Source organism: Leptonotus elevatus, chromosome 15 (genome assembly GCF_054856555.1).
Source record: "Leptonotus elevatus isolate MCC_2025b chromosome 15, RoL_Lele_1.0, whole genome shotgun sequence".
Classification (NCBI taxonomy): domain Eukaryota; kingdom Metazoa; phylum Chordata; class Actinopteri; order Syngnathiformes; family Syngnathidae; genus Leptonotus; species Leptonotus elevatus.
This window is the reverse complement of record NC_141253.1, coordinates 5599576-5619121: the sequence shown is the minus strand read 5'-3', so window position 1 is coordinate 5619121 and position 19546 is coordinate 5599576. Positions and strand designations below refer to the sequence as shown.

Sequence of the window (19546 nt, the reverse complement as noted above, 5' to 3'; positions counted from 1 at the left end):
ATTGGCTGTTGTCCATGTCGTCATTTGACAACCCAACAAGGGCTGTAGCTATTGCACTGATCTGAATATATGACTGGATAGCCCGTACACGCCCGTGCAAGCCGTTGAAGCGACAGAGCGGCCATCTTGCTCCTCCCATCTCGTGAGCAGACTACTGTATAAACTATACGGTATAGGTACAGATGAGACATATACAGCTCGTAGGCAGTTAGTATAGGGCCAGGGGCTGGGGTGGGGGGTTTTGTGGCGGATGGTCACTATTTTTAAAAATAAAAATAAAAAGTGGACGGTATGTGCTGCTTTGAAGACCCCTTTTTTCTTTTATCGCTTAGTTCATTAGACCCCAATATTAGATTTGGCAGAGGCATCTTTTTTTTTTTTTAATCACAACATATAATTTATACATGTATTTTGAGGCAAGTGTCTAAAGTCCTTTTGTTTGTTTGACACATTTAAAAATAACTGTTGAACTGTGAACTAAAAACGTTTTGAAGACTACTCTAACATGCAGTTAGTGACGTCACTGCTGTCGACCTACCAGATCAACGTCAGCTAGGCTGATTTTCCGATTTCACAATTTCGATTCAAATAGTTTCAACATTTTAATTGACTCGACTCATTTTCAATGATTTTTTTTGTTTTGCACTTCATTCTGTATAACTACTGAAATAATGAAACATTGAAATAAAAGAAATCTCGAAGAGAAAATGGCAAATACAGTAAATACTATATTGAAATAAGTGTCAAACTAAATCATTAATAAAATAAATATTGAAATACCTATCAAAGAAACAATGTTGTCTTAAGTTAATTTTCAAGTATTACTAAGAAAAGTATACATACAAAATGATTATTAAAATTATTATTGAAAATGTTTTTGTTAAATGTTAAATAATAAAATTAAGTAATTAGTTGTAAATTTATGAGGGTAAAAAAACAAAAACGGTGTTTTTAGAAAAAAGAAAGAAAAGTTCAGTAGTTTTAAAAGTTGCATTTTCCAGGCATGGTGTAAATTTGAGAACATTTTGAGAATAACATTATTTTCTTTAAAGGAAAAAGTTGGTAATTTAAGTGGAAATAGGTTTGTATTTACAAGACAAAACTGTTAACATTTACAGAAAACTTATAAATTCACAAGAATAAAATTGTCATTTTAGGAGATTTCGATTTTTTTTCCACCTGCATGATATGATGGTATATGAGAAAAAGTCCTCATTATAATTACAGTTTTACTCGGACAAAATTGTAAAGGCTGTCATTTATGATAAAAAAAAAAAGTCTTAATACTGACAGAATTTTTTTTATTTATGAGAATAAATTTGTCATTTTAAGAGATTTAGCTTTCCTTCCACCTGTATGAAGTTAGTGTATGAGAAAAAAGTCCTATAAATGAAACATTTTTAATAAATATGTAAATATGTATTTTTTTTCACCTGTTGGTGTATGAAGAAAAAGTCCTCAAAATGGGGAAAAAAACATGTAATTATAATTTTACGAGAATAACATGATTAGTTATTAAGATAACAAAAAAAAGCATGAATATTGACAGAAAATGTATAATTTATGAGAATAAAACTCAATTTAGCAAGGGAAAAAAAGCATGTTTATGAGGAGAAAATGTGTGTATTTACAAGAAAAAAATTGTTGAAAGAAGACATGTAAGAAGTCTATTCAGAAAATCGGCGTTCTAGTCTATGTCGAGGTCAGAATCGTCGTCGTCGCTGAGATTGCTCTGAACGATGGCGCCGTTACGGACGGTCTTGGCGACGGCGGGGGCCTTGTCGGGCAGCATGCCGTACTCCTGCAGCAGGGCCTCCACGTCCACGGCGAAGAAGTCCTCGCCCAGCTGGTCGGTGAGTCGCACGAAGTTGCCGATGAGCTCGCCGCCTTTGTAGACCAGCAGGGCGGGCAGAGCGCTGTCCCGGAAGAGCGAGCTGGTGCCGATGGCCGAGCTGCGCACGCTGCAGAACTTGACCAGCGGGTACTCGCGCGCCAGGCACGCCAGGCTGCCGCTCATGGCCTCGCAGCCCGCCACGCCGGGCTCGTGGATGTGGATCATGACCGGCGTGTTCTTGTCCTCCTCATCCAGCGCCTCCAGGAAGTCCTCGCCGCCGGCCAGCTCCTGGACGCGCTCAAAGCGCTTGCCGCGGCACAGCTGCCGCCGCATCTCCTCCATGCGCTGCGCGCGGTAGTGCTGCAGGAAGTCCTCGTCGTCCTTTTCCTGCTGGAGCATGTTGTACTCCTGCATGGTCATCTGCGCGCAAGAAATGTATCATCTGTACTCAACATTGGCAAGGACGCCATAAATAACAGGTCCCGGTGGCTACTAGTTAGCCCCAAGGACAACATGAGTAGCCCATGGGCCTGTTCTAAAAATAGCTCACCAGTGATGGAACATTGTGACTTACTAAGAACAGAAGGAGAATGTTAACATTTATTTATTTATTTATTATTAAAACTTAATATGAATACTCCTGAAATAAATATTCTATACTATATTTAGTGTGTGTGCAGTAGACAAAATGCTAAAATTAGGATTTTTTTTTTTTTACATGTAGAGCGTAATATATCAATATTTATAATTCTTTTTTTATTATATTTCATGTGAAGAATATATATATTTTTTTATTAATTAACAACAATGACCCTCAGAGTGTTAAGTTGTAGAAATAGGAGCGCTTTTGCTCTGCGACATGGCTTACTTTGCCTTTGATTTTGTCCTGCAGCGCCTTCTGCTTCTCCTTGTCTTTTTCCAGGTCCAGATCGGAGCGGCACGTCATGGACAGCTTCTTGATCAGGCGCTCCATCTCGTTCTTCTGCTCTTGCTTCTGCTCCACCTCCAGCTTCTTGTACTTCCTCCAATCATTGATCACACCTTTTGGTCCTGGGTGATCACAATAATCGCCGACATTCGACATCAATTTTCATCTTAAATACTTTTTGATATGCAAAGTGAACCCAGAACCCGGATGGACGTTTTTTTTTACTGTGTATGGCAGTGCTTTCTGATCCTCTCTGTTTTAATTTGCCACCATTTTGTATCATCTATGGATAATTACAAGGCCCTCAGTCACTCGCAGACTTCTGATATTCGCAGCAGGGTTCGGTCGTTTTCCCCCGCGTATAGTTGGGATTCACCGTATCGGATTGTGTTGGAGCAGTTACCCGTGTTGACCGCGCTGCCGTCCGCGCTGTAGTCGAGCTCAGGCTCGTTGGCGGCGCCGTCTCGGATGGTTTTGGCTTCCCCCTCGTCGTCCTCGTTATCGCTGCCTTCGTCCTCGCTACTGCTGTAGTAGTACTGCAGCTTCTCCCCCAGGAGCTTGTCGTCTAGCGTCGTCATGGCAACGGCTCACGACACCTAATAGGGGGCACAGTTGGTGTCTTAGCTTGAGGTCGTCACATTTAAATAAAATAAGAAAAAAGTCGGAAAATATTCCGAATATTATTTTTGAAAAACTGTAATAGGAGAAAAATATTTACAATAATTAGGTCACAGTTTAATGAGAATTTTTTTTTTAAGAGAATAATTATATGTAATGTTACTATTATGATGTTTTTACTTTACAGGAATGAAACCTTATTGTTAATCATTGTTGGTAAATAAAGTTGTAAAAATGCAAGGAAAAAATCTGCTTGACTAAAAGCCATTATTTTTACATACTAAAGTGAGAATTTTATGAGAATATCCATCGTTAAATTACATTGTTTTACTATTCAGTTTAGGAAGGCCCTAACACTTTTTATACAAACATGATTAATCTATGCACATCATCAACCGTCTTATTTACTACGTTTTGAATCAACGTGACAGCTGCAGCCTCAGAAAAAAACAAAAACATAATTAAACCAAAATACTCCCACACGCATAATACCTTAATTCAGATTTGTCCAGTGAAGTGTAATAACGGAGAATGACATTTATCTAAGCTGTCAGAAAGGAAAGAAAGGCTTTATGCGAAATTAGGCCAACCTGACTACAATGCAGATTAGATTACTATATACAATTTTTGGGGGGCATTTTAAGTAGTCCATAACGGTCTTCATGACACATGCAAATCTAACTTATGCACGTAAATACTATACGTACTACTCTATTTACGAATAATTTCAGGGTTTTTAGTGATACTGGTGGATAAATAAATCGATATGAAGTTGTCAGATGGTATTTCATTAATCGGTCATTCACAGCCATTTTGACGACGTTAAAAATACATATTTTAACACACTCGCAACGAGCAAGTGATCCTCAGGAGAAAGGTTATTCTAATCCAATTAACTCATTTATTAAGGATGAACAACGTAATGTGAGCTAGGTTAGCTTTAGCCTCAAACTCCCTTTACATTTAGCCATCTTTATACGCGGAAGTGGAATTGATCTCGAGACTCGTGCCTTTAAAGTGTTATAAAATTACAGCGAATCTGTATTCACCCGGTTCTTACCTTGTTTTATGATCAATTAGTAGAGGTAAGTGTGTCGCCGAGCGTCAATGATGCTACTCCCGGTTTAGATGCTAACTCCAAGCATCTGTCACCGGGCGTGAGGCGTTCATGACTTTAACATAAAATCCGCTATCGCAATGACGCATAACGGCGAACGACGATTACCAGGCATCACTAATTGAAAAGTGTAACACGTTTTGTGTACTCAAAACGTATTCCGTGTCTGCATATTAATTTCTCTTGGTTGAGGCCAATAGAAATATCTATAACTGGAATTATTACTACTCATAATCAAATTGTTGATATATCACACTGGAATTACAGATATCTAGATTTCCTTTTTAGATATTCTTCATATAAATTGTAGATATCTGAAATGAGGAATCCCATACAGATGAAGGGCAAAAGTGACGTAATTTGTACTAGGCGAAATGACGATGCAAATATGCCGACTATGAATAGGAAGAATGTAGTTACAGATATCTGAAACGTTTTTGACTAGGCAAAACTGAATTAGAGATATCTGCAATGCAAGCAAAAGCTATGTTATGTTCAAAAGCTTGTCATTATTTTCTTTTACATCAACTTACTGTACTTGAAGGTAACACAATGACGTCAGTTTTGAAGCTTTACCTTTATATGCAGTTCCCGATTTAACCCATAGAGGGCAATATGAAATAACACATTACAAGTGTGTCTCTGTTTACGACAGTTCTTTCCGTTCTTCTGAACCGTAATCTATCCCTAACATAATTTATGGCCATATATGATAACGCAGTTGTAAAGCCAGAAACTGCAAATGATCTGAAAAACAGCAAAGTAGATCATGACACACCGTTCGTTCGTAACCTCGAAACGTATGGCGGTTCATTTTTATTTGTCTTTTAAATTATATCTGTGTGCCTCTCCCTTTGAACAACAGCTGAAAAGTTGTCCAGGAGTGTTGCGGGACAAAAAAATGTATAACGGATCCAAACTGGGAGGCCGATGTGCTAATCACACTCCCGCCGTGCAGGCCGCTTGAAAAACTTCTCAAAACAATAGTCATGTCAAGACGTTACAGCAAATCTTCTTGGGCATAAATAGAACAAATGAATGAAAAACAACAGAATGAGTTCATGACGTGCCATCTGTAACCTTAATATGTATGTCAGTATGGTCGTAACCGAGGATCCACAATGCTTGCGTTCCTTATAACAATAATCAACAGAAAGGCCACTGCAGACAGGCTTAAAAAAAAAACATACAGATACGGATTTAATAGAATTTAATTGTGGTATCTACAATGCAGCCTACTTTATCCAAATGATCTGTTCAGTGAGATACTGCTTTTTGTCAACATTTCACATCCTGTGATTAAGTTCTCTGCTTTCACGACTGCTATCATTTTTCCGTGTCTCGCCAACAGAAACACAAGGCTGGCACGCGAACGGCGGGCGGGAAGTGAATGTGCCAACGGAGGCCCGCAGAAGGTGGAGGAAAATGAAAAGGAACAAAACAAAGACTTTGGTGGCCTCCAATTTTAATGAATGCACTTTCAACCGCTGCATGGCAACAGCTCATCTCAACGTTTATTTTTGAAACGAGAGATTTTTCTCACAGGCCTGCGAGACTCATGTTTGCAGACAAACACTGGGCTGATTTCCTCACTTCAGTTCCAAGTGTGAGACTGCAAAAAATAAAAAAAACGGCTGTGTCGCGGTGAACGGTGGATCCTGTGTTCAAACCTCTTGAAGAACAGTTGATTTGTTTAAAAGCGATTTGACTTGTGTGATAAAGGGGACTGCGAAAGCCCCTTGAAACATGTCACAGCTCATCCGCCGTCCTCGCGCTTTGCTCCTCTGGCGGCACTCGGAACGCCACGTGAGGACACGTCCTGGAATTGAGGCACACCAGGTTCTTCAGCGAGGCCGAGTTGACGATGTCGAAGCCCACGCGGCCCCCGAAAGTGCTGGGCTTCCAGTACTCAGGGGAGCAGATGGGGTTACCCAGGAGGCCTTTGAGGGAGAACGGCGCACCCATCTCCACCATGCTCTCTCCGAATATGGCCCCCGGCCGTGTCCTCTCCAGCAGCATGCCAGGGTAAAACTCAAGCGCGTCAATGTCGCCGTAGAGCTCTTCCAGAGTGAGCGCTATCTCCTCGTTATCTGCCCAAAGAATGCCGACAAAAGATACAATCGATTTGATGAAAAACATTTTTTTATTTGACTTGCAGACTATTAAAACCCGTATCCCACTGAGGGTCGGACAATTGCGACACCAGCGAATGGTTCGTTCAAGTTTCCTAGATGTTTTCTAAACAGTCTTAATGGTCTTTCTTTTTGCTAGAAAATGTTGTTCAAAATTGTGTGGTGACAAAAAAAAAAAGAAGACTTGCTGTCAACTGAAAATGACATCACAGTTGCTCAGGGCTCAGAGACCGACCAATCGGAGCTCAGCCTGTGAACGTCACATGACCAAACTCAGTAAACAGGTGAGCCGTGATTGGATGCTACCTGAGCCCTGAAAGCAACTGTGCTGTCATTTTCAGTTGACAGAAAGTGGCAAAAATGGTCGCTCTTAGATGGATAAAAAAATAAATATATATTTTAATTATTATTATTTTTTTTAAATCTAATTTCTTCTTAATTTTTTTTTTAATTCTGTTTTGTTCTTTTTAATAATATTTTCTTTAAAAAACAAAAGATTATTAAAAATTAGGGGCGTTAGGCAATTATTATTTTTTAATCGTAATTAATCGCATGACTTCTCTAGTTAACGCACGATTAATCACAAATTTTATATCTGTTCTAAATGTACAATAAAAACTTTTTTCTAGGTTTTTATACTCTTTTTAACAAAAGTGAGAAAAAAATGTTAAACTAATAGAAATTGTTCAAATGAAATTTTTACGTCTATAGCCGTCAATGGCAGTGAATGAGATAAAAGGGAAGTCAACCCCCCAAAAATTATTGACAATAATATGTTCAATGCAGCCCGACTAGTCTAAATATGGTATTCTGGTTAATATTGCGTTAGTGGAATATAAGTTAAGCAGCTAAATCCAGCAGTTTTTACCAATATCAGAAGGCGGCCATTTTGCCACTTGCTGTTGAGTGAAAATGACATCACAGTTGCTCAGGTCTCAAGTAACAACCAATCACAGCTGAGCTTCAGAAATCAGTTGAGCTATGATTGGTCATTGTCATCTTCAGTGGATAGCAAGTGGCAAAATGGCCGCCCCCTGAGATGAAAAAAAAAAAAACGGCTGGATTTTGCGGCATAACTCATATTCCATAAATATAATATTAATCAAAATGTCATGTTTAGACTAGTGAGGTCAAGAAATGTTTAAGGTTGACTTCCCCCTTTAAAGACAGCATATTGTTAAAATAGTAGCAAAACATGAAGCCAATAGGTCCCAAAATCAATTCAAAGTTATTTTTGCAGTAACAACTTACTGTTATTCCTCTGCACTCCGATTCGCACCGCGACACACAATGGCAACAATTACCAACAAGGGATGGGCCACTTCTCGGGGGGGTGTCAATTATCCCGAGCGTGTATTTTCATCTCGTCTCACCCTCTTGTCAAATATGTCGATGACGGCCGGACAGTTTGTTTCGCTCACCTGAGAACTCTCTGAAGGAAGTGTACGGCTTGAGGTTAAAGCGCTTCCTGTACTCGTTGAAGGACTGCATGCGCAGCTGCCGCGACTCCCTGATGGTCCGCACGGCGACCGGCGTCACCACAGGGTTCATGTTGTGGCCTCCGCCTATCTGTGGGCAAAACAGATGCAAAGTGGGAGTGGGACCCATCATAGACTTTAGGCAATTTCTGAGGAAATTGCATTGTCTAGTTAAATCATTATTTAAATGAAGTGTTTAAAAAAAAAAGAAGTATACTTTATTTAATTATTAGCATGACCTGGTATGTTAGAAAAAAAATAGCCCCTAACTGACACCAGTTTCTCTGATTGATAACTGTAATTTTAGGCCCCCTGCAAAAAGGCCATTCATATTCACATTAGCACCTATGAACAAGTCAGAGCAGGGGTGTCAAATGTGGGACCCTGTTCTCATTGATAGGTGCGCATCAAACTGGCACGTCTTCATTTTCATGCCGGGGCAAGTCTGGTTTATCACATTTGGAAATTTGGCAGATCGGGTTGCGCTTGGCTGGGTGTGGACTGAGGGTGTTTTTTTATCTTTTTATTTTTTTTATTTTTTAAATTAAATGCCTCTGGCGCTCCTGACAAATAGGTGACAGAAAGTAGACTACAATTTAGACCAGCTAAAAGCAGGTCTAAGTTGTAGCACAGGTGGTGCTTTTTTTTTTTTTTTTTACCTCTTCCAACCTCGCTACTCTGGCGTTATGAGATAAGAAAAAAATGAGATTGATCGGTTTCTGCTCTGATTGTAAACACTAAGGACAGCAGCCAAACTTGAGCGAGCGTGAAAACAGCCCACCAATCAGAAATAATAATATTTAAAAAATATTTTTACGAGTACCCACTTAGCGACAACAAATATTTATGACGCTAACAATCACTCCTTCATCCACTTTCTAAATCGCATTTTCTCACTATGGTTGCGCAATCCCATCTGACTTCAGGTGACTGATGGCTTGCCAATAGCAGTGATGCAAACAGTGAAACTGATAAAACAAAAGAGCCAAGTCATGCCCGACCGACCACGAGGAACAAAGATCCAGCAAAACAGGAAGATTGAGTTTGATAGCCAAAAAAGCTTCACTCTGGTATTTGACTATTGATTCGTATTGAATGACCCTATTGAGCGCTCATTACCTGGCCGGCCACTTGGTGGGAAAAGGCGTCGACCAGCTTATCCACGCCGTAGTGTGTGAGCACAGACGTGTTGAAGACGAACTGCGCGTACGTGAGCTCGTCCCCGTTGATGTGGAAGCTGTCAGGCATCAACGGGTGCCAGTGGTAGAGCTGGCTGAACTCCAGGGCGATGCGGTTCCCGTACTGGAACCGGGCGTGGAAGAGCAGCGCGGGGTCGAACTTTAATTGCAGCAGGTAGCCGCTGAGGTGCTGCACATATTCTTGGATCACTATTCGGATGGTCTCACCTAACGGAGGGCAAGAAATGCAATGAAAATAAATCGACATTTCCGTACCCGGGCTGATAAGCTCAAATGTTCATTTTGCGGAGCTCGCTCACCGATGACGATGAGCCGCGTGGTCTGGAACAGCTGCTCGTCATCCCAGGTGGGATGCTCCGCTTTCAGGAGGTCGCACACTCGGTTGTGCTCTCTCAACCACAGCGTGGCATACAAGCCCAAGCCCGGCAGAAGTCCGAACACTTCCTGGCCGATGGCGAACTGGTCTTTGGGGGCCACGCCTGGCGGGTAGCTCATCTTGACGGGGGCTTCAGCTACAGAGGGAGGGTACATCTCTCCATCAAGCAACTAATTGGGAAAATAATAGCACAACAAGGTCCTAACACTTAACAAAATAAAATGGTCGTGTTTACATGTAGCTGGAAAAAAAAGAAGGAAGCTACCTAGCGGGTAGCAGCTAAAATAAAAAGGTAAAGCTGTACTTCACCTGATACTTCAGTTTCCCATCTTTTAAAAGTCGGAGCTTAAGTTGCCTCTCCAGGTTATCTCCGTAAATGTGCCCCGCATCCACCTGCACAAAAAAATAAAAAAATAAATGCTAATATATTGAAATTGTATTCAAGTAAAATAAAAAGAACATAAAATTATTTAAAATCTGTTAAGAATGATAAAAGCTGTTGTCGTAGACCCAAGTTGCAATATGAAAACTTTTGCAATATTGTGAGTCTGACCTAGTTTTACAAAGACAATAGATCATATCATTAAAAAAATAGATTAAATTAGATTATAAAACTTACATTACAAAAAAGATGGAATTTTACTACCAAATTTAATGAGACAAGTTGTAACATTATGAGGGGAAAAAAAGTTAAAATAGTACAAAAACGTTTATAATATATCATGTATTTCACACAGGCATTTACTTTTTTTTTCTTAAAAAAAAATGGAATTCCCCAAAGGCTCTTTCTTGGCACACTTTCAATTAACGATGAACCATTTTCTACTTACCTGCCAACATTTTTGTGCACATTCCTTTTCACATGTTATGTGATGCAATAGAACAATTCATTTCATTTTCTTAGCAAGCTCTTTGTGATGTGTCAAGAAGAATCAAACATATTGTTGCTGCTATGTGAAAAACACTTACGTCCGTTTTTGTAAATATTTTTTTTTACATTTTTGGGATGAAACTGAATGCATACATCCCAAAAACGTAAAATTGAAAACAAATTGGGAAAAAATGGGCATAAGTGCTTTTCACATAGTAGCGACGATATCCAAGTATTAACTCATTCACTGCCATAAATTCATAAAAATATTTTTTTTATTAAAAATTAGGGGCAAGAGGCGATTAAATTGTTTAATCGTAATTAATCGCATGACTTCACTAGTTAACTCATGATTAATCACACATTTTATATTGGTTCTAAATGTACAATAAAAATATTCTAGGTTTTCATACTCTTGATAACAAAAGTGGGAACAAAATGTTAAACTAAAATAAATAGTTAACATGATTTTTTTTGACATTTATAGCCTTCAATGTCAGTGAATGAATAAAAAAAGAAACTGAATGCATACATCCCACAAACGTAAAATTGAAAACAAATTGGAAAAAAATGGGCATATGTGCTTTTCACATAGTAGCGACGATATTCAAGTATTAACCCATTCACTGCCATAAATTCATAAAAAATGTTTTATTAAAATTCGGGGCGTCAGGCAATTAAAGTTTTTAATCGTAATTAATCGCATTAATCACAAATTTCATATCTGTTCTAAATGTGCAATAAATAAAAAATATAGGTTTTCATACATAAAGTGGAAAAAAATGTTAAACTAATAGAAATAGTTCAAATAAATTTTTGACGTTTATAGCCGTCAATGGCAGTGAATGAGTTAAATACAGTAGCCTTGTATGAACTGACCCCATGCGCGAGGGCCTTCGTGAAGCCTACGCCCATGCGGTTGTAGGTCTTGAAGAACTGATGGGTGAAGTGCTGCGCGAAGAAGGCAAACATGAGGTTGGAGCCCTTCGGGTCGGGCCTAAACGTTCTTCTCTTTAGCAGCTTCTCCACCAGCAGCTCAGGATCGGGCAGCCCAGCTTTACCTAATAAAAACAGACAGTTACAATTCGATGCTCCCTTTAAAAAAATAATAATAATAAACTCCCACCATGTGATGTGCTAACCTTTGACACCCATAGGTGTGGGGCAGTCTTCTGGCACTGGCGGAAGGATCCGAGTGTAGTAGCTCAGGTTGTAGTACGACTCCCAGCTCAGGTAATTGTATTTTGAGTTGTAGGTTGGAGGGCTGGGAATTAAGTTGGACCTCACTAATAATCACACACACACAACAATAGGCTTGAAATGTGTCAAATCATTTGAAAGAAATTCCTGTTGTGGAAGGCGCTCGGGACCTGTCAGGACAAGCCGCATCAGAACGTCCCGCAGGAAGGTGCTGTTGATGACGTCCCAGAGCCAGTGGAAGTGGGTGAGGATGTAGTGCACCGTGTCCGGCCCGGGCTTCAGAAGGTCACGCACCCGAGACCAGAACTCCGCTGTATTAGGATAACAAGGGGGTTACCGCAAGTCAACGCTTAGCATGACGGGCAAAAAAAAACTGTTTATAAATGAATACGCCATAAAATATTATTAAGGCTGTTTTTGTCTTTCTCTATTTCTTTACGATATGTATTTTGTATATAATTCAGCGTAACGGATCAAATTGACATTCTTGTTCGCATTGATTCTTTTCATTGATCGCAGGCATGATCCACAAAAATTGCCTCAATAGCGCCCCCTCTCACAAGTCTTTGAAATTACGAGATGGGATCCAGAATCTGGAGCTCTGCACTCCCCGCATTAAATGCTCAAATGTGGCCCAATTGCCGGTACGCGTGTACGCCCGCTTAACACAAGAGAGGGTGTGAGGGCTCCTTGTTCGTGTGAAGCAGAGCGGCAAAGATGGAGGTTGCTATCGCGTTCCCTTCAGATATTTGAGTCGAGACTAGTGGCGTGCAAAGTATGGTTTACGGACATACTGTAATCCAGCCAATGAAGAATTTACATTATTAAGAGTACTGTAATATTTGTTGCCTCTTTCACTTTAAATTGGTTTATTCATTAAAATGTATTTGCTTATTTATTTATTTTATTATTTATTGTAAAAAAAAAAAAAAAAAAGTTATTTTGATGCCATCATAATTTAATATTGGTTCACAATCAATTTTTTTAAAATCTATTTATTAATTATACAAACACTTACCAGTAAATAAGATACCATTTGAAAAACCTGATTCCACATATTCTTCCACATTTACGGACATAACTTAAACTTAATGTAAAATACTGTCTGTGCCTTGACATGAAGTTTGGGTCTAGACTGTTAAGAAGGAACGCTGTAAATCGGGATTACACTCTCTTATTGTCTTATTTTCAAGCGGTAAGGGGGCCCCCCTTTCACCCGCCGCATCTGGGATAGTTCAAATTCCTCTTTCCCAAAGAGGATATGAAGGGATGTCACGGATACGAGGCGTGGGATGAGCGGACTCACGGACGGTGCAGTTCTCCCCATGGTAGCCGGTGCGGGTGCAGTCGCACTCGTAGCGGTCGTCCGCGTACCTTACGCACACGCCCCAGTGCTGACACGGCAAGTAGCAGCACGGGTTCACTGCGGAGACAAGTGTCAGTGTCACCTAATTAAAGACAAGATATATATATATTTTTTTTTTGCAGCTGCTTTTTCTTACATCTGGTTTACAATGAAAAACGACTTAAAGGATGTAGAAGTTATGTAACGGCCACTACTGGAGGGACCTTCTAGTGGAAAACACCTGCTATGATACCATACTGAATCCACTTCCTTTGGGGAAAGTGTCTCATTCTTCATAAAATGACATATCTTGGCCAGATTTTGAGTTGTAATGAGTTTTTATTTAGCAGACAGTTCATCTCTGTGCAACATATTTTAATCATGTGGGCTCCAAACCCTCTATAAATTCAGCGATCCATCCAATCCAAGATCTTTTCACACTGCACTTGTTTTTCTTGGTGTCCTTGCGCGTTTTAGCGTGTGCGTATAAAAGCGCCCCCTGTGCAAGCTTGCCCATATTTGGACGTATACCTGCATAGCAGGCAGCCTGCCAGGAAGTAATAGGGAGGCTTTTCCCATTGGTCGGTCTATTGCTGTTAGCATTTTGAAATCACTCTGATTTCTCTTGTAAGATGCGCCTTCTAATAGAAACGTGATGAAATTGGAAAAAAATTACATTTGAGGATGCAGTGTTCTATCCTTGCACCTTTTGTAACACATACACAATGAATGGGTTGGTTCGACGGGAACGCTGTACATTACTAAGTGCAGTGTGAAAAGGCCTTTAAGCCACACACGGCACAGTGTTTTTGCCATTCACGATAATAGAGTCTTGCGCATTATGTGCTAATGCTAAAGTAAAAGAATCCACAAATGAAAGTTATTCACATTGTGTTGCACTGTCATCACAGGACACTTCATTAGGTACACCTACCTAACTCCACCATCAAAAATCCAATCAAACACATATGGCGTCATATTGATATCAGTTATAAACTGTAGACTTTTGCTGCAAATTCAATTACTTCACCTCTCCAAAAATGTGATGACATAACGCAAAATAAACTCAGGAAAGACCTGATGCCTCAGAGCCAGAAATAAAATACACGGCGTGTAGTGTGTTTATCTTTACAGATACATAAACCCTGGAGTCAGATCGCCGCGGGGAACAAAAAAAAGGAGGGTATAGAATTTATGTTTTTGTAATACAGAGGAACTGCTTGTGTGAGTGCGTGGGTTAGACACGACCCAACGGGTGGAATAAACAGACTAATCCTGCTAAATTAGTCCTAATTGCTTTCAAATGTGACACACAGCTTGTACAGTGCAGACTTGGTGGGGGAAAAAAGCGCCAGGAGAATTTTCTCCAAAACGTGCTACAGCATGCCCCCTCGGCCCCCATCCTTGCCAAAAAAAACACTCAGCAGACCTCATCTGCCTGCTATGTGAACTTGGCCCACGCCGTCGAAAGGCGACTAGAGTCATCTTACCATCGGGATTGGCGGGAAAATAGCTCGGAGCCGGAAGAGAACGGCAGATGTCATTGTACGGCGATGGGGCACAAAATGTCTGGTTTTAATCTTGAAAAGAAAGATAAGTTTGGAATGAGATGAGACAACGGTGAAACTGTTTGTTCCCGTGTGTAACAGCTGATAAAACCCATGTATGATTTTGCGTGCCTGTGTGTGTGTGTGTGCACATAAAGGTTTGGGGGTGGGTCACTACAACTGGTCCGACCATAAAGACGCACAGGAAAAGTCTGTTTGGTGACAAGAACAACATGTTTCTACAGCAACTCGTCCTTCCCCAGTGGGGTTTCATTTGGACTGAAAACAGATGTCATTGATGCTTGTATTAAAAAAAAAAAAAAGTCTGATAGTGGGTGCGCCATTGTCTAAAATGTGGATATGGATTTAAAAGTTGGGACATGCCGATAACAAATGACAATAGATACTGATATTCAGTACTCCTGAAAGTGTCCCGATACGACAGACTAATACCACATGATATATATCCTTTCTGTACGGAAGCAACGTCATAAAAGTTAGCATTTTTTAAACAATATTTTATAAACAAAACACATAATGGCATTTTCAAGTACCAGTATTGGTATTCACTATTGGCGGGTAGGGAAGTGAAAAGTGGTACTGGTGTATCGTTATAAAAATAAAAAAAAGTTGGCCACTTTATTCAGAGGAAGAGTTTTATTGTTTTTATGTCTTAAAATAACCACATAATCCAGTTCCTAGCTTGATTTTCACTTACATTACTGTCCAGAATGTTTTTGTTAGTTTTACTCCCTGTTGCTTACAGTTAAAAATATATATATATTTATGTTATAAGCGCTACTATTTTCTGTGGGGGAAAAAGTCATTCTGACTTTGAAATGTTTCACTGGGTTTCATATATTATATTTAGACTTTTTCTTTTTTCAAGTAGACTATTATTTGGAAGAAGCGTTTTACTGAACAGCGTGTATCTAGTTTTTTTTTTCTACTTTTATAATAATCTTCCAGTTTATATACATTTTTATTCTACTTCTATTGTTTCCTATGGAAGAATTTGAGAAATTCTACTGCGTGGCCAAAATGTATATAAGAATAAAGAGTGAAGTACATTATTCTTATTGATGTAGGTTCCTTGCAAAACGTTGACTTAATACAACAGAATGTTAAGTTAAGTAAGCTATAAAATTCACCCAGCAGTGGGAGGTCATATAGGCTTGCCAGGATGTGCTTCGGTTACCGGGAATGTTTATTTAACACATTCGACCCATTGCGTCAAAGACGTGGAGGCAACTGGCCAAAAAGGTGCACTTATTGACTTGAGTAAACTTCCACCTACCAGTTCCGGACGTCACCTCATCCCCATGGCACGCCGGTTCCCGCAGCAGTAGGAGAAGAGCGCAGAAGTATCCGAGGATAGAGGCTACAAACCGGGGTAGAAAACGAGAGAGCGACGGGGGTGATTACGTGTGAGGATATCACGTTAAAAAAAAAAAAAAAAATATATATATATATATATATATATATATATTTTCGAACTTACATCTCATCACAGCAGCTCAGCGTGGTGTCATTCCCAGAACGGGGAACACAATAGCTTCAAATCGGTTGTTGATGAGTCCAGAGACGGGGAGCGAGAACTAGTGAGTCGGCAGGTTGGCTCCGGTGTGCGCGTGAAGAAGCCCGCAGACGAGAGCTATCACCTGCGGGCAGAGCGAGCGCGAGACTGGACTCGACTCCAGTTCTCGTGCGTGACATCGCCCCCTACCTGCAATCACGGGCCATGACTTGAGGGAGCACCTGCGCCACTCAAGCGTTGTACAAACATGCTCAAAATAGAACATATTGGTTAATTAGAAACATTACAATTAATCTTTAACTTCATCTTAAATAACCACATCATCTAAAGGAGGACATTCGAAAAGAGTCAATATTCCCCACCATCAAAATGGCATCCATGAGTGTGAGTTAATTTTATAGAAAAAGTCCCTATCACGAACAGTTTTTGAGATCATTTTGGCTTTAAAAGTTGGCACATTTTATGTAGGTCCCTGAACAATATATCCTAACACTGTGTTAATTATTTTCATTCAAGCACAGTATGCGTGTCCATTCATAGTGGACATTTATGTAATTTCCTCCATTTTGTTTCTGTTTTTCTTGAGCAACACTAAATACCACTCCAAAGAGCTTGAGATGATTTTGGGGATTGTGTTTACTTGTGCTGTCGCGGATATCCAAACATTCAAATGTTTTTGTGTCCAAATTGTGGAAGAAACCTCAACCAGAAACTGTTAAGAAATTACTTTGTCATCATTTTTAGACGGGGGAAAAAGTGCTCTTATGGGCCGATTCAGCTGGTGTGTTCTCCACTCCATTTGTACATTGACATTTTAGTTCTACTCTACTGCCAAAACCGCTACACTACTAGATCCATTAACACCTGCACAAATCAGTAATAAATTACTAGATGGCTGGGAGAAAAGAAGGGGAAAAAAAAAAAGAGCACATAAAGTGACTTTGAAAATTAGAGCAAAAACAGTTGAAGCATCATTACATGACTGGGATGATTTTTTTTTTTTTTTTTTTAAGAAAAACATGGTGGGAGCGAAAGTAATTAACACTGAAATGTTGCTGGCCAACTGTTAAACATTACCGGATTAGGCAAATCTGCCCTCAGTGCACATATACAAGCTTCAAACCGGCAAAGAACGCAGACCTACCATTAAACTTCTTTAGGCTTAACTTTTCCAACAGTCCACCAAGGTAGGCTGAAGAAATTCTCTTACGGGAAGACCACCCTCAAATTTTCCACAACCACAAGCATGGAAAAAGAAAGGAGGTTTCACCTCATGCCATCATGGGAAAAAAGTTGCAGATTGTTTGGATTTTGTATAAATATTTAAACTTTCTGTTGTTGGGGATGTCCAAAAGCCAAATAACTTAGACAAATGCACATTTGATTTGCAATGTTATTTTCAGTTGACTTTGTGAATGCTACTGAAAGCCTCACACAAAGTTTCCTGTAAACATTTATTATTGCTTATATTTCAAGTGAGAACATGTGGTCTTGCTGCAGAAGACTAAACTCTTTTCAAAAACAAAACAATATTGAAGTGCATCCGGAACGACCAGACGAGAACAAGCTTTGTGTGTTGGTCACATTTATTTAAACAAAAATGTGTCTTTTAGGAGGAGCTGGAGGCGGCCACAGCAGCGCGTCTGGGTTTGGGGGTGGTACCTTCCCGGAAACCATTCCTGGAAAATATCAAAAGAGAGAAAAAAAAGATGGCACACAATTCAGATGACTTCCAGAATGCGTGAAGTAATTTCTCCCACAGCTTTTGAATGCAACATTTACTTTGTTTGAAACAAAAGTTTGTGATAAGTAACTCCTGTGACACTCAACTTGCCACAGCGGCTTTAAAGTAATCACTTTGATTTTTATTGGTCACCGTCATTGGCAAGAATTGTCCGTATACATTATTGGAATAAAAGGTAGTCATGTGACCATATTTGGAATAAACAACTTCTCTTTAAAGCTTTTAAGAGACATCATTAGGAGGGCTTTTCGATTTAACCAATTTCCTAAAATGGTGGCTGAGGTTGTTTATGTGCCCAACCAACTGCAGAGAATGCAGTGCATTTTTACAAACACACTACGCTTTAACCAAATACAAATATTTACATTTCCATATTGTATTCTGTTGTGCCATCTTCACCAGCATTAATCTTACCTGAACCGACGGTACACAACCTTGAGATGCCTCAGGCGGCCGGTGCCGGTGGTGTTCCTCCTCTTGGCCTTTGCGCTCCAGTTGTCTAGAAAGCAAAATTAATATGAACAAAAATCAAAGTGTCTAATTAGCCATTCATTTATTCACGCCACGGCTGCCAAGGAGAGGAAAGAAATGCCAACTTACACTTTCTCTTGCGCTTCTCGGGGTAGCCACACTTGCCGCAGGAGGACTTCTGCAGGTGGTAGGCTTTGGAGCCACAACGACGGCACAGGGTGTGCGTCTTGTTCCTGCGCTTACCGAACGAAGATGTTCCCTTCGTCTGAAAAGATGAAAATGACAAATAGGCATCACATCCAATCCACAAGCACCTTGCTACCACACTATAGATTTTGAAAGTCTTGTCTCAGAGAGTAAAAAATGATTGAATCACATAACATTCATTGGTTCAGACATTTCAAAACATCATGGACAAGACTGTGTAAAAAGTATACGGCCATAGAAACACTGTTATATTTGCATGTGATGAATCACATTTACACATCTTAATGATCAACTCATTGAGCCCTTCATGATGTGGCTAGCAGACACGTAAATCCCAAGTAAGCATTGACGAGCCTTTTCAACAAATATAACGCACAACAGGGACATAAGTAGTAAATGCACATTAGAAAGCATTCAACGTAAACCCTAACATTTATAATTAGGATTTTATTCCATTTGAAGCGGTTAGTGTCCGCCGAACGTCAATGCTAACGAGTCAGCTAGCTACTTCAGAATAAAGACCCAAAGTTGTCAAAAATCTACTTTATGTACAAAAAATACGTTACTTGCTAAGTTGTTGGGCTTTGCCGACAACTAAATAGCAGTGATCGGTAAGTGATGGACGGCAGGTTTTAAAGATGTCTCGAGATTTCAGTTGAACAGCATTGCCAACTTACCATCGTAGCACAGCGGCCGAGGGAAAAGAGACCGGAAGAGAGGCCGGCGTCGTCTCAAATTCCCTCCGTGCTTGTTTCTGTGTCACACCGAAATGGGTCCCTTGCTCAAACTTCGTCTTTTTATAAATGTTGTGCTGCCCAAAATCTTTAAAAATAATACATTTATATTTCTATTATATTTATATTGTAAATTGTGGAAATATTTGACATGAAAAAGCTGAAAGTTCTCTTCACTTTTTTTTTTTTTTGCTTTCCTTCTAGAGCG

General features: G+C 39.8%; 3 protein-coding genes and 1 non-coding gene across 4 annotated transcripts; all 4 read right to left on the bottom strand.

The window, feature by feature from the left end:
• Positions 1–1284: 1284 nt before the first annotated feature.
• pdcl (phosducin-like) lies at positions 1285–4589 on the bottom strand. Its single transcript, XM_086096758.1, has 4 exons — positions 4441–4589; positions 3166–3358; positions 2703–2884; positions 1285–2254 (listed from the first exon to the last, which is right to left on the bottom strand). The coding sequence occupies exons 2-4, from the start codon at positions 3338–3340 to the stop codon at positions 1688–1690; spliced, it is 924 nt and encodes a 307-aa protein (XP_085952884.1). The 5' UTR covers positions 3341–3358; positions 4441–4589; the 3' UTR covers positions 1285–1687.
• A 573-nt stretch (positions 4590–5162) lies between these two features.
• LOC147161726 (prostaglandin G/H synthase 1-like) lies at positions 5163–16297 on the bottom strand. The gene is made up of 11 exons (XM_086096757.1): positions 16147–16297; positions 15943–16026; positions 13060–13176; positions 11924–12064; positions 11696–11839; positions 11433–11614; positions 9992–10075; positions 9606–9852; positions 9227–9513; positions 8051–8198; positions 5163–6587 (listed from the first exon to the last, which is right to left on the bottom strand). The coding sequence occupies exons 1-11, from the start codon at positions 16151–16153 to the stop codon at positions 6247–6249; spliced, it is 1782 nt and encodes a 593-aa protein (XP_085952883.1). The 5' UTR covers positions 16154–16297; the 3' UTR covers positions 5163–6246.
• A 1453-nt stretch (positions 16298–17750) lies between these two features.
• rpl37 (ribosomal protein L37) lies at positions 17751–19398 on the bottom strand. Its single transcript, XM_086096747.1, has 4 exons — positions 19282–19398; positions 18527–18662; positions 18341–18425; positions 17751–17861 (listed from the first exon to the last, which is right to left on the bottom strand). Exons 1-4 carry the CDS (start codon positions 19282–19284, stop codon positions 17792–17794), a joined length of 294 nt encoding a protein of 97 aa, XP_085952873.1. The 5' UTR covers positions 19285–19398; the 3' UTR covers positions 17751–17791.
• On the bottom strand, positions 18739–18818 carry LOC147161725 (small nucleolar RNA SNORD72). Its single transcript, XR_015097336.1, has one exon. It is a non-coding gene; the product is annotated as a small nucleolar RNA SNORD72 (small nucleolar RNA).
• Positions 19399–19546: the final 148 nt, after the last annotated feature.

Coding starts and splice junctions, on each gene's coding strand:
- pdcl (XM_086096758.1), bottom strand. CDS start 3,340: ATGACGACGCTAGACGACAAGCTCCTGGGGGAGAAGCTGCAGTACTAC. Junction 2,885..3,165: donor CGGCAGCGCGGTCAACACGG/GTAACTGCTCCA, acceptor GTGATCACCCAG/GACCAAAAGGTGTGATCAAT. Junction 2,255..2,702: donor AGGACAAAATCAAAGGCAAA/GTAAGCCATGTC, acceptor TCTTGCGCGCAG/ATGACCATGCAGGAGTACAA.
- LOC147161726 (XM_086096757.1), bottom strand. Junction 9,853..9,991: donor ATGGGAAACTGAAGTATCAG/GTGAAGTACAGC, acceptor TTTCCCAATTAG/TTGCTTGATGGAGAGATGTA. Junction 8,199..9,226: donor CCCACCAAGTGGCCGGCCAG/GTAATGAGCGCT, acceptor TTTTGCCCACAG/ATAGGCGGAGGCCACAACAT.
- rpl37 (XM_086096747.1), bottom strand. Junction 18,426..18,526: donor CGAGAAGCGCAAGAGAAAGT/GTAAGTTGGCAT, acceptor TTTGCTTTCTAG/ACAACTGGAGCGCAAAGGCC. Junction 17,862..18,340: donor GTTGTGTACCGTCGGTTCAG/GTAAGATTAATG, acceptor GATATTTTCCAG/GAATGGTTTCCGGGAAGGTA.